At 32.5% G+C, this 12,062-nt stretch overlaps 1 protein-coding gene across 3 annotated transcripts; it reads right to left on the bottom strand.

Moving 5' to 3' along the window:
* Positions 1-610: 610 nt before the first annotated feature.
* LOC143239307 (uncharacterized protein C3orf38) lies at positions 611-6,664 on the bottom strand. Of its 3 annotated transcripts, XM_076480238.1 has the most exons (3): positions 6,523-6,664; positions 4,390-4,575; positions 611-2,533 (listed from the first exon to the last, which is right to left on the bottom strand). In XM_076480238.1, exons 2-3 carry the CDS (start codon positions 4,480-4,482, stop codon positions 1,937-1,939), a joined length of 690 nt encoding a protein of 229 aa, XP_076336353.1. In that variant the 5' UTR covers positions 4,483-4,575; positions 6,523-6,664; the 3' UTR covers positions 611-1,936. The 3 variants fall into 3 exon arrangements, with proteins under 3 accessions (XP_076336353.1, XP_076336362.1, XP_076336373.1); XM_076480247.1 differs by lacking the exon at positions 6,523-6,664 and having other exon boundaries at positions 4,370-4,550; XM_076480258.1 differs by lacking the exon at positions 6,523-6,664 and having other exon boundaries at positions 4,340-4,550.
* Between the last annotated feature and the right edge of the window lie 5,398 nt (positions 6,665-12,062).

Here is a 12,062-nt window from a genome sequence, read left to right on the forward strand (position 1 = left end):
AGCTAATATGGGTTTGTTTGTTTTTTGAATTTCGCACAAAGTTACTCAAGGGCTATCTGTGCTAGCCGTCCCTAATTTAGCAGTGTAAGACTAGAGGGAAGGCAGCTAGTCATCATCACCCACCGCCATCTCTTGGGCTACTCTTTTACAAACGGGTAGTGGGATTGATCGTCACATTATAACGTCGCCACGGCTGAAAGGGCGAGCACGTTTAATGTGACTGGGATTCGAACCCGCGACCATCAGATTACGAGTTGAATGCCTTAACCCACCTGGCCATGCCGGGCCAGCTAATATGGGAAATAATGAAAGTCACATGTTTGAGAAATTATACGTCCCAGTATTTCAAATAATTCAACATGAGCTCACCCTTGGGGGAACAAAACATAGGAAAGAACTTACAAAATGCACTTCCACATTAATTTTCTTTTTAAGATAACATTTTCTTTCATAAAAATATACAAGTTTTATTATAAAATGTTGGTTTGTAACTTGCAGCAAAATATATAGTATCATATTTCATAAAATATTGTGAAACTGAAAATTACATTTCAAAAAATATTCAAGACTCATATCATATATAAAGTACATTCAAGCTTGAAAACAGAGATCACTGAGTAAATTTTTATTTATAAATATACAATATATCTCAAAACACTGTACAGTTAACCAGAAATAATCTAAGCCATTATGTGGATAGTTACTGCAGCTACACAAAATGAAGTAATGGTATAAAAAATTTTGAAATACAAACTATCAAAGATTTGCATATTTTGTAAGTTGTTCAGTGTTCGTTAAAAAGGTCCACTGAAAAACAACTTGACATTAGAAATGCTTAATTGAACAAGGTGATTATCCTTTCTTTGCAACATGCCACAGAAATACTTCATGGAAAACTAGATGGTATTTCACTAAAATGTCTAAAAACATAAAAGATAGCAACTTGAAAAAAAAAAGACAAATCATGTTATTTATTCTGCAGAAGACCAAGGTACAATTTTTGTCAAATAGTTCAGAGGTTTATAAAACTGTTAAGCAAATAGCATTATTCACTAACTTGCACAGTTTCTGTTGTAAATAGCCCTTGATATCACTATGATGGATTTTTAATACTGTATAGTAATGGTTTTACCTCCTTTCTAACAATTTGATTTTGATTATAAGAAAAAGGTAAGTGAAATATTATATCTATTTGCAACATCAATAACCTCTTATTTTATAAATCACAACAGTTTTAAAGCAAATATGTTTTCAACTGATGATACTTTATGTAAATTCCCACTTGTATTTCGTTTTTCCTCACAAATTTAAAATGTTTTGACCAATAAATCAAAAGATTTTTTATGTAAGTCACTAAATTATGATTTAATTTTTCTACAGTCACCAAGAATGAAGAAATTTAACAATTTTCATGTCACTGAACCAGTTCAACTTACTCACATTAGAAAGTTTCTGAGGTTCGTTATAATGTAACGTTTCTGTTTGGGTGATAACTGCAACAGTTAGATACACCAAAATTAAAATTAATAAACCTATCAGATACAGCAAGTTGTAACTTACATCAGCTCTTTGTAAATTTCTAGCATAAGTTCACCAGTATGTATTATTAGCACTGTTTGAGCTTCAATTATGATAATGATGGATTTCTAGATCAATTTCTTTCCCAAGTTTCAGGGTCATAACATATGACAGAAGATATATTAAATTAAACATTGTGTTCAGGAGAAGAGACTCTGTAAAATGAATCTACTAGTTAAAACATTGGTAGATGTAAGGCTAACGGTACATTCATGAACAGAATAGACAACATTACACTCTTAAAGGATGAAGCCATCTTTCAAGTTTCAACAAAATAATATGAAAATAATTTATATTATGCATTACTGATGTACACCATGTATATATATACACAAATCATGAAACAGAAATCAAGGCATTATCTTGTAAGGCAAACAGAAGAATATTCTGGAGAAGGAAGAGATGTACAAGATAGAAGTCTTTCTCCAAGCCGAAGAGAAAGGGACATAAACTTTATCCGCCACCTATCATCAGAGTGAGGGTCCTGAATTAATCCAAAACAGCTGTCAAACAGTCCAATACAGTTATTATTACGGTGCACCACTCCTGCAACAGCCAGCTTAACTGGGCCGTGAGAATCTTGAAAACAACAATTTTCCGGTGATCCAAAATTTGGATTAAACAGTAATTCTTCTGTTTGGACAAGTTTCCTCAGAGTTTGATACACTAAAATATCCCCTAAAATTTCCTCTTCCATAACGTCATTTCTTTCAGTGATTGACAAATGCAATATACTTTGTGGCCAGAAATGATGTGGTCCAAAGCAGTCACTTGAAGGCTGTTCTCCCACTTGGTGTTTGTTTAAGAGTCTGTAAAACCATTCAGAAAACTTTTCTGCCATTTGAAGCAATTGATTGTTTGAAACTGTAGAACTTTTACATTCTTCTAACTGGCTTTGTGATGGTAATGTATTATGTATTTCAGTATTATCCTCACCCATTTCTGAATCCAGGTCCTGCAAAAGAAATAAAATACACTTGATGCATAAACTTAAAATGACGTTGAATAACTGAAGTTTATAGTCACACAAACAACAATTAAAAAACAAAAGTATCATTTCTTATGTAACTAAAGTTCCTAATCAAGACACAAAAAGTTATATACATATATTGCTTTGATTTTTGATATAATCAACGTTCCTGCTCTACAAATAATGAGACTAAATCCATCAGTACAACTTTTGATATATTTACAATTACTGATAAATAAACTAGACAATGTAAATTAGTGTGTTTTTGACAAAGTTGGACAACTGAAGTTCCTAATACACATAAAATTAACTTTATGAATTACAACTTCTGTATATTTATTAAAGACTTGCTTAAACCACGTGAATGATTTAAATAACCTTATTAAACTTTGGTTACTGGTGGTATAAAAGTAAAACGTACTTATCGTTGTATCTCAGTAATTTCTTATGATATTTCCACTTAGAAAAAGTACCCATGCTCCAGAAGTACATTAACACCTTTCACATGTAAATTAAATATACTCTTCAAAAAAAGAAACACAAAAGGCAAAATTTGAGACATATTGTTAACAAGTTTATTCCAGGTAGTTCTGTATGACATGTGTGAAACTTTGCACATTCACTGCTGAACATCCAAAGTCTGCAAAGGTGAAGTCCACGCTCACTAGTTGACGTTTAACGTCACTCAACATCAATAACGGGTATGCCCCCCGTGAGCATCAATAACTGCTTGGCATCTCCTGCCCATGGAAGCGATGAGATGACGAATCACATCCTGTGGAATGGCTGATCACTCAGCTTGCAAAGCTGCTGCAAGCTGAGGTAGAGTCTGCGGTTGAGGTTGTCGCCGTCGCAGACGTCGGTCCAACTCGTCCCAAAGATGTTCAATGGGGTTTGAATCTGGTGATCTGGAGGGCCAGGGAAGAACGTTGATGTTGTGGTGTCTCAAGAAGACAGTGGTGAGTCGGGCTGTGTGAAGACGGGCGTTGTCATGTTGGAAAACGTCGTTGACGTTCACCATGATGGGTTACACATGGGGCCTAATAATCTCATAGACGGTTGCGTACGGTCTGATCGGAAATCCTACGCAGCCCTGGTATGGTTGAGGCAATAGACGTCGCAGTGGTGGTCCTATCCCGAAGGTGACGTAACCGGATGTAGCGATCTTGTGCGGGCGTGGTCACACGAGGCCTGCCAGATCGTGGACGGTCATGAGTTGATCCATATTGTTGATGACGATTCCATAGCCTTGTAATGGTGCTTGGGTGGACATTCACAGCTCTGACAACATCTGATCGAGATTCGCCTGCTTCCAAGCAACCAATGGCGTTGTTGCGTTGTGCTTCAGTCAGTCTTGGCGTAACTGTATTGCGTGTCGGTGGCTTAACACTGAGCTATGGAAACCGAGAACCCGTCACTTTTATAGGGATTTTGCACATGTTGCACTTGCAGAACATACAGATCTCTCAAACAAATTTATTGGACACGCATGCGTTTTGGCGAAATATCCGATGTTTTCCTCCGTTTTCAAAGTGCACAACTTTTATTGTCATTTTGGTCTGACAATCAATGCCTTAACACGTGTAACATCACATACTCTGAGCTTGTGACGTTATTACATATATTTCTCTTTAAAATAACAAAAATATCCCTTTTGCGTTTCTTTTTTTGAAGAGTATATTTTTACCTCGGCTTCCCTCTAGAATCATTATATTCCAACAATTAATATAAAAAAGATTACTAATAATAATTATTAACTAATAACTAGCAAAAAATTAAATATATCTTTACTAATTAAGTTTGATTTTCAGAAAATAATACTTTTCTTCGTGCTGTCTAACCTCTGGTACAATTTCAGAGTTCCAATAATTCAGGCATGCTTGAATGAAATGTCGTTTCTCTCCATCTGGGTTGACACTTACGCCCTCGGACATGAGATAAGAGAATATTATTTCCTTTTTGATTTTTCTACGTTTCAGCAATAAAACTGCTCTATCTGTAAAAAATTAGGATTGCACGTTCTGCATCTAGAACAAAACATAGATTAAACAATGTACATTAGAACTAATTAATTTAATACACATATATATGAGAGTTAATTTCTGTACAAAACAACTTGGACTTTTAAAATTAACAAATTGTTCAAAGTGTGCATATTAAATATCTGTTCAATGGCTAAAAACGTAATTGAACATTGCAGATAACGTTTGGAGTTATTTAAGTAACCTGGAGTTCAAGACAAATGTAGAGTGTGCATACATTACAATGAAAGATTTGTTTTCGCCACATTGTGAGAGGCCCAACTTGGAAAGGTGTGTAATGATAGATTACTTCTAAGACAACGCAAGGTATTTACTGCTTGTGTGGAGGCTATTAACCTAAATATGGCTATCCCTAATAATACTTAGAAAAAAAAGGTCCTGGGAAGCAAACAATGTCTAACTTAGTGAAAATTTATAAAGCTAATGTGAGTACAGCATGAGTTATTACAAAAGGTAGAATAAACAATAAAAATGTTGGAGTTATCAATGTTCCAGAAATTAGTTAAGAACAGCACCAGAACAACGTTTAAGTTGGATACCAATCAATCAACATTAAATTTTGAAAAAATAGTAATTCTTACCAGGACAAGGAAAAATAGCAAACAAATGCAAAAAGAAATTGGTTTGATATTAATTATGCTTTATTAATACTTACAAATTACTGTGTACCACCAAAGGGCTCTGTAAATAGCACTTTTGGCTTCCTTTAGGAAATCATCTGTAAATTCTTGGGAGAAATGTGGTTTTTGTGTATCAGCACTGATTCTGAAGTGCTGGTGTTTAGTAATTTTGAGATTTTTTTTAATATCATTTTCACATCTGTTAGCACTGTAAAAAACTCAAACTATACATCCAGTATAACTCATATCCTTGAAGGATGATACAATATTATTGAACTTTTTTTGAATACTCAGGTACAAACTTCTGTTAACCATAATTTATTTGTTGTTGGACATAATTAGGGATGAAAAAAACACATTTTGTTTGTTATTTCCTCTAAAAAAAATAGTAATGTATTCTAAATAGTCAGTAATTACACACTTTTTAATAGACTATTTCAAGCATTTGTAAAGATTGAGTCACAAACAGAGAATGGCGAATTATTTCCAGAAAGTTATTAGTAAAAAAAATCATTGAAAAGAGTTACAGAATTTCACATAAATCCATGAAATAGCATAACATATTTTACAGGCATAAAATGAAACTGAAATGATTATGCCTAAATCATAAGAGTTGGCAGGTCTGTGGATATAACTACAGAATAAAAAGTTACAACATTTAATTACACAGTCACTTAGCATTGGTTTTGTATATTGTTTTTTTTATTTTAAATAAATACATTTGTTCTATGAATTCTCTATCTCCATAACTCTGATGCACATTTTCCAAGTTGAAAATGTACTCAACCTGCCAAAAACTGCCGATACCTGCTTTGCAATGAGTTTAATACACAACAGTAAACAACATCCAATATATAACCATCTCCTTGGATTCTACAGACCTTCCTCTTGGTGAACTCAGCAGGTAGCCCGATGTGGCTTTGCTATAAAAACACATGTGCACACAGACCTTACCAGATCTACTCATTATCAATGAAGAGAAGATAATAGAAAAATATCTAATTAATTAACAAAGATCATACATGTTAATTAGCAGTGTACACAAAATGTATAATTAAGATTTCTTTGTTATCAGATACATATTCAAGTTTAACTGAAAATACTGGAACCACAGAAACTTCAATAAGTTTTATAGTGTGTTCCACATGCTGTTCTTGTACTCTGAAAGAAACATAGATTAACCTGACCTTCTGATGCTTTGACAGAACCACAATCATTCACATAACTAAAATTAAGAAAAGCTACAAGTCACATGCAGTTCCAGACTTTCTGGACACTCTAAAGAATTAAAAACAAAATTATCTGAACATACCTTGCCTTGTCTCAGCTTTCACCATACCCTTCGTAGTAGTATATGAAAGTGAATAAATGTCATCAGAGCTAAGCCTACTCAGTATCTTTACCAAGCCCTTCTTTTCTTTTGCAGTTATCATTGTGAAACAATTCAGTTAGAACTAGAAAAACAAAATAGTTATTTTATATACAAAACTAAACAAACATTCCATAAGTTTCCATAACTAATAATTAATATTGTACAGGAAATCAAACCCATTAACCAGTTCGTCTGGAAAAGTCTGTAAACGAACGAATGCAAAAATTTGGAATCAATGTCCTCTTTTTTTTTTTTTTAGTTCACTTTGTTTTCTTTTATTAGGAATCAGCTTTTGTAAAAATATGAATATTTTACACATCTGATTTGCCACTATAATTTTGAACAAAATTGCTCAGGAGAAAGTTTGGATTCCAGTGCATATTAAATATTTTGTAATGATACGCAATCACACTTAGATTTTAAAATGAATAATCACAACTTAGGAATAAGAATTATAACACACAGTTCTATCTAGAAGCTGACATTTTTTGTATTCTTTTATTTTTTAAATGTCAACATGAATATTTTTGAGAAAAAAAAAGACATGAAAAAAGAATTGTTGGTATTGCCCAAAGTACTTGCAAATATTGCTTGAATGTGACCAATGTGCAGAATTTTGATAAACTTGTTTTTTTAACATCATTTGTCAGGGTAGAAAATATTTGATGTAAGATTGATATAACTGGCTAATATTTAAATTAATTTATATTGACACCTTTTATATGTTTGTTGGATTTTGTTTTGGAATCCAGATTCCGAGAGGAAACTTCTCAAGAGAATGATAGTTTTTCTTTTAATCCAAAGCTTAGAAACCTTTTAAATTTTTGATGTAACTGTGTAAAAAGCTGTGAAGTGTACTCTGACCCAACCCAATTTTAGACTGTTAGTGTACACCAGTTTCCAATACATTAAAGGAAGACCATTATTTTACCAAAACATTTTATCACTAGTTTTGCTTGTTTCACTATTTATTAATCTTGCTATGTGCTAATGTCAGTCTCACAGAACAGACATTATAGTCTTAATAATTTAAGGGTTCTTTTGTTTGTTTTTTGCAAAGGGACCACAATGACACACTATTTTACATCAAAAGAAAACTTTGTTGGAATTGTAATCACTTCAAACTGGATTACCTGGCTGAACATAGTGGATGTTGCCTCTTACTGTCACACCAGATATTCTTAACAGATTTACTGAGTTATTAAGCAGTGCTAGCAATGTCTTAGTACAAGCTATGGTGATTGGGTTGCTTTTTCTTACTGCTGGTCTAATTCTTCCAAAAGAGTGACCAGTTCTTCGTTATCTTTAACTTTAATATTTCAATCTTCTACCGATTTAAGAAAATTTAATTTCTCAGCTTCCGTACCTCAATCTTAGAATCTATGCCCATCCATGTAACAAATGTGTAACTGAAGCATGTTCATGTGCTTTATAGAAGCATGTTTCTTTTAAAGAATTGACTTTCATAGTTTACAGGATCTAGCCACCTCTAAAGATGACCACTATCATCTAACCTGCAATCTAAGAAGGAAATACATTACATCTATATTCCTTTAGTTATGATCAAACAAAGTGAACATACTACAAGGACTAAATAATAAGACAATTCATGAGTAAATGTAATCTTACATTCTTAATCTATAAATATTAGTTGTCAATAATTTAAATAAAGGTGACAGTAATTATAATTTACATACCTAATCTGTTTCATACTATAATAATTGTTGTGATATATGTATATAGCATCTATCAATATACCATGAGGTAGAATAAAATTCTTACTCAGGTATGGCTGACACTGGATGTTAACTCTGATAATCTAATAAGTGTGAGATAACTTGAAATTCAAGAAGCTATTGTCAGAACCCATAATGCTTGTAAAACAGCAACAGGCACCATCAACTCGTTACTTATAACAAAAATACATAAACTGATTTATTTATAGCTCTGTGTATTAATGCAGTTTGGCTAGCAATTAACAAAATGTTTGCTTTTAAAACTTATACAATATTAACAGCTCCAAGTATGTTTATTTGTTAAAATTTAAATGCTCTACAAAGCAATTTAGTTTGAACTTAAGAGGTTCTAGAAATCAACAGGGTTAAAAACTATCACAAAAATTACATTAACTGCAATTTTGATTTTTAACACAAAATTTATCATTTTAGATGAATAATTCTATTATATGCCTGTATTAGTATAATCCTAAATCAATAATAGTTATAGACTATGCAACAGAAATTCAACTACTTCGTAAACTACAACCAGTATTACTTTATGAAAATTAGTTTTACTTTAGCCACTGCTGGTGTTAGCGTCACACTCAAGAGAATTTCACTAATACTAGTAATAGAGTACTTATCCAGCTCTCGGCATTTTAACCCTAACCTATATTATAAAATTATACTTTATAAATTATACTAAAATTTAAATGGTAATCTACTATTTTCCGTCCTTCACTGACATCGCGATACTTTTTCTAATTTAAATTTTGGACTAAGTGCTCAACGTAAGTAACCGTTAGTTTCAGATTCCTTCACTCTAACATAGATTTCCAATTTTACCGTTATTGAAAACTAATATATAATATAATAATCAAACAGTTGACCTACTATATGATATGAAATAAAATTATTGGCACAATGTCACAATACTATTAATGCGCCTAAATTAATTCAAGTTACCAAATGTTGATTTATCAAAAATATGTAGTACTATGTGCCGTTATATTTCATTTAGCCCCAACCTTATAATATATTATGGTCAAGTATTTAAGTGTTCAGCTAGTTTCGTCATACTAATACTAGTTAGTAGCGGCCTTAACAATAACCACCAAGCATAAATACAAAGATGTATAATCTTATTAGTTCATATAGCAAACCATAAGAAAATGTGAAAAAAATACTATTACCTGAGTCAGAGCTAAATATGTATGTGGGTTATTATAATTTATAAGTATAATTTTGATTTGAATAACCAAAATGGTTGACCAGTATCTTAAGTCATCTTCAAGCCATATGTTATTACTAGTTATTTTAGTAATAATAGTACAAATAAGATTTTAATTTGCATCTACAGAAATACTGAATATAAGTTTGTAGATATTACAATTTCATATCATGTATCCGGTCATTCCATAAGTAATGTCCGAAAATTTAATACAGAAAGTGGATCATTATTTCTGTCTTTGTAGAAGGCTTTAATGACTAAAACATGAATTGGACATGTATAAAAATGTCAGACAAATAAAAAAAACTAACCCAACTCCACTGTTTCAGATCATTAATCACATAAACCTTTATGAAGATGTATGTGTCTGAGGAGCACATTAGGAATATGATGCTTTATATATGTTTAAAAAAGGCAACAGTAGAGAATAAACTACACGAAATATTCAAGGTGTTTATGGTGTGGAAACTCTCAATGAAAGAAAATGTCAAAGGTGGTTTGAGAAGTTCAGATCAGATGACTACAGCTTAAGTGATGCACCATGTTCAGGTCGTCCTGTTGAGTTTAATGATGACTTGTATATGATGAAGATTGTGCTGTAACAGTTGAAGAACTAGCACATAAGTTTAATTCAACCCATTCAACAGTTCACTGTCATCTACAACAGCTTAGAAAGGTGTTAAATTTGAAAAATGGATCCTCCATGACTTTACAGAAGCCAACCTTAGAACAAGAGTGGATATTTGCACTACTTTGCATTCTCGTGAACGTAACTCACCTTTTGGGGGGGGACAGGTTAGTGACTGAAGATGAAAAATGGATGTTTTACAAAAATGTTAAGCGCCGCAGACAATGGCTCAGTGAAGGAAAAGTGGCTAAAGCACTGCCCAAAATGGAACTCCATCCTAGGAAGTCTTATCAAGCGTTTGGTAGGATGCTGTTGATGTGATCCACTTTTAGTTGCTGCCACTCAGTGTTACGATTACATCAGACTTCTATCGTCAACAGTTAGTGCACTTGAATGTTGCACTGAAAAAAAAGAGGCCTGCTCTAATCAGTCGTAAAGGTGTCGTGTTACACTTGGATAATACATGGCCCAATACAGCAAAGATTGAAGAACAAGACTGGGAAAACTTCCACATTCTCCTTATTCTCCAAACCATGCCCCATCTGATTATCATCTATTCTGAAGTTTGCAAACTATCTTGGTGGAGAAGAGCTTGGAATATATGAAGATGTCAAAACTACCCTCTCTAAATTCATTTCCTCCAAACTCCAAGAATATTATGGAAGTGATGTTCAGAAGCTTATGAATCGTTGACAGGAAGTAATTAATAATAATGGAACATAATTATTGATTAAATAACATTAAAAACATTTGAAGTCCTTTCTTTTTTCTGAACCTAAAATCGAACATTATTTAAGGAATGACCTGATATATATCAATGTTTTGACTTCAACTACAGTATTGTGCTTATGGGCTCTTCATCTTATGAAGAACATTGAATTATTGGAAAGAGTTCGGAAGAGGGCTACTTGGATGATACGTGGAATAAAAAGGTTGTCATACTAGCATACTAAGATCTCTAAAATTGTTTTCACTTGAAAAGTAGAAAAATTAGAAGGGAATAGAGTAGACTGTTTAAGATTGTTAACAGAATTGATGGCATGAGCTCAGCATCTTTTTTTCGCACTTATTATTAAGTTTGCTAGGACTAAGGGAGACAAATATAAATGTTAGACGAAAAGGAGTTACCTTAAAAAAGGCTTCATTTTCCTTACGGTAATTGGTCTTTGAAATGGGTTACCTTCAAATGAAGTAGATGCAGTACATTTAAGGGAGGCTTAATAAATATTTAATTGATGAGGGTTTTAGACATATAAAGTTTCTTGTTTTGACTATGATCCGGATAGTATTTCAAAATCAATTTCCTGTTAGGAAAAATCTCATAACTACATTCGTTTAATTCAACATTAGTGACAGAGTCTCGAGAAATTACAAATTACCTACTTGAATACATGACAAGTATCATAAAATACAATTAGGCCCACTACCATTCTTTCTAATTTACTTTCTAAGCATCTATATTTTATTCATACAAGATTCGCAGACCATACCAGCAGTTTGCAATTTTTTTAAATGTAGATTCTCCACCTAAATTAGAATGCAACACAAACGCTTTGTCATAAAAGAGAGTTTGCTTTGTTAACCTGAAGATGATTTAAGAATGTCAAAATGTTGTTCTGTACCTTATTTTAATAAAAGTTTTAATATCCATAGCAGCCATTTTTATAATATATTTCTCCTTTGAGTGGGTTTCTAATCATCATGGAGTATTGTTTTATGTTTTCGTGGACTAATTCTCTTTGCTCATGTTTGAATAAATAAAGGTTGATTTGCACTTCATTTTTACTTTGTGTTTTGCGTCTTTTTTCTAACCAACATAAATGCGATTGATTAAAACTGTATAAAATGAGAATGGATCTATTCGAAACATCTACTAAGAAGAACGGAATTTGTTAAGTATTTT

Source organism: Tachypleus tridentatus, chromosome 2 (assembly GCF_004210375.1).
Source record: "Tachypleus tridentatus isolate NWPU-2018 chromosome 2, ASM421037v1, whole genome shotgun sequence".
Taxonomy (NCBI): Eukaryota; Metazoa; Arthropoda; class Merostomata; order Xiphosura; family Limulidae; genus Tachypleus; species Tachypleus tridentatus.

Coding starts and splice junctions, on each gene's coding strand:
- LOC143239307 (XM_076480238.1), bottom strand. CDS start 4,482: ATGTCCGAGGGCGTAAGTGTCAACCCAGATGGAGAGAAACGACATTTC. Junction 2,534..4,389: donor ACTCTGAAATTGTACCAGAG/GTTAGACAGCAC, acceptor TTTCTTTTGCAG/GACCTGGATTCAGAAATGGG.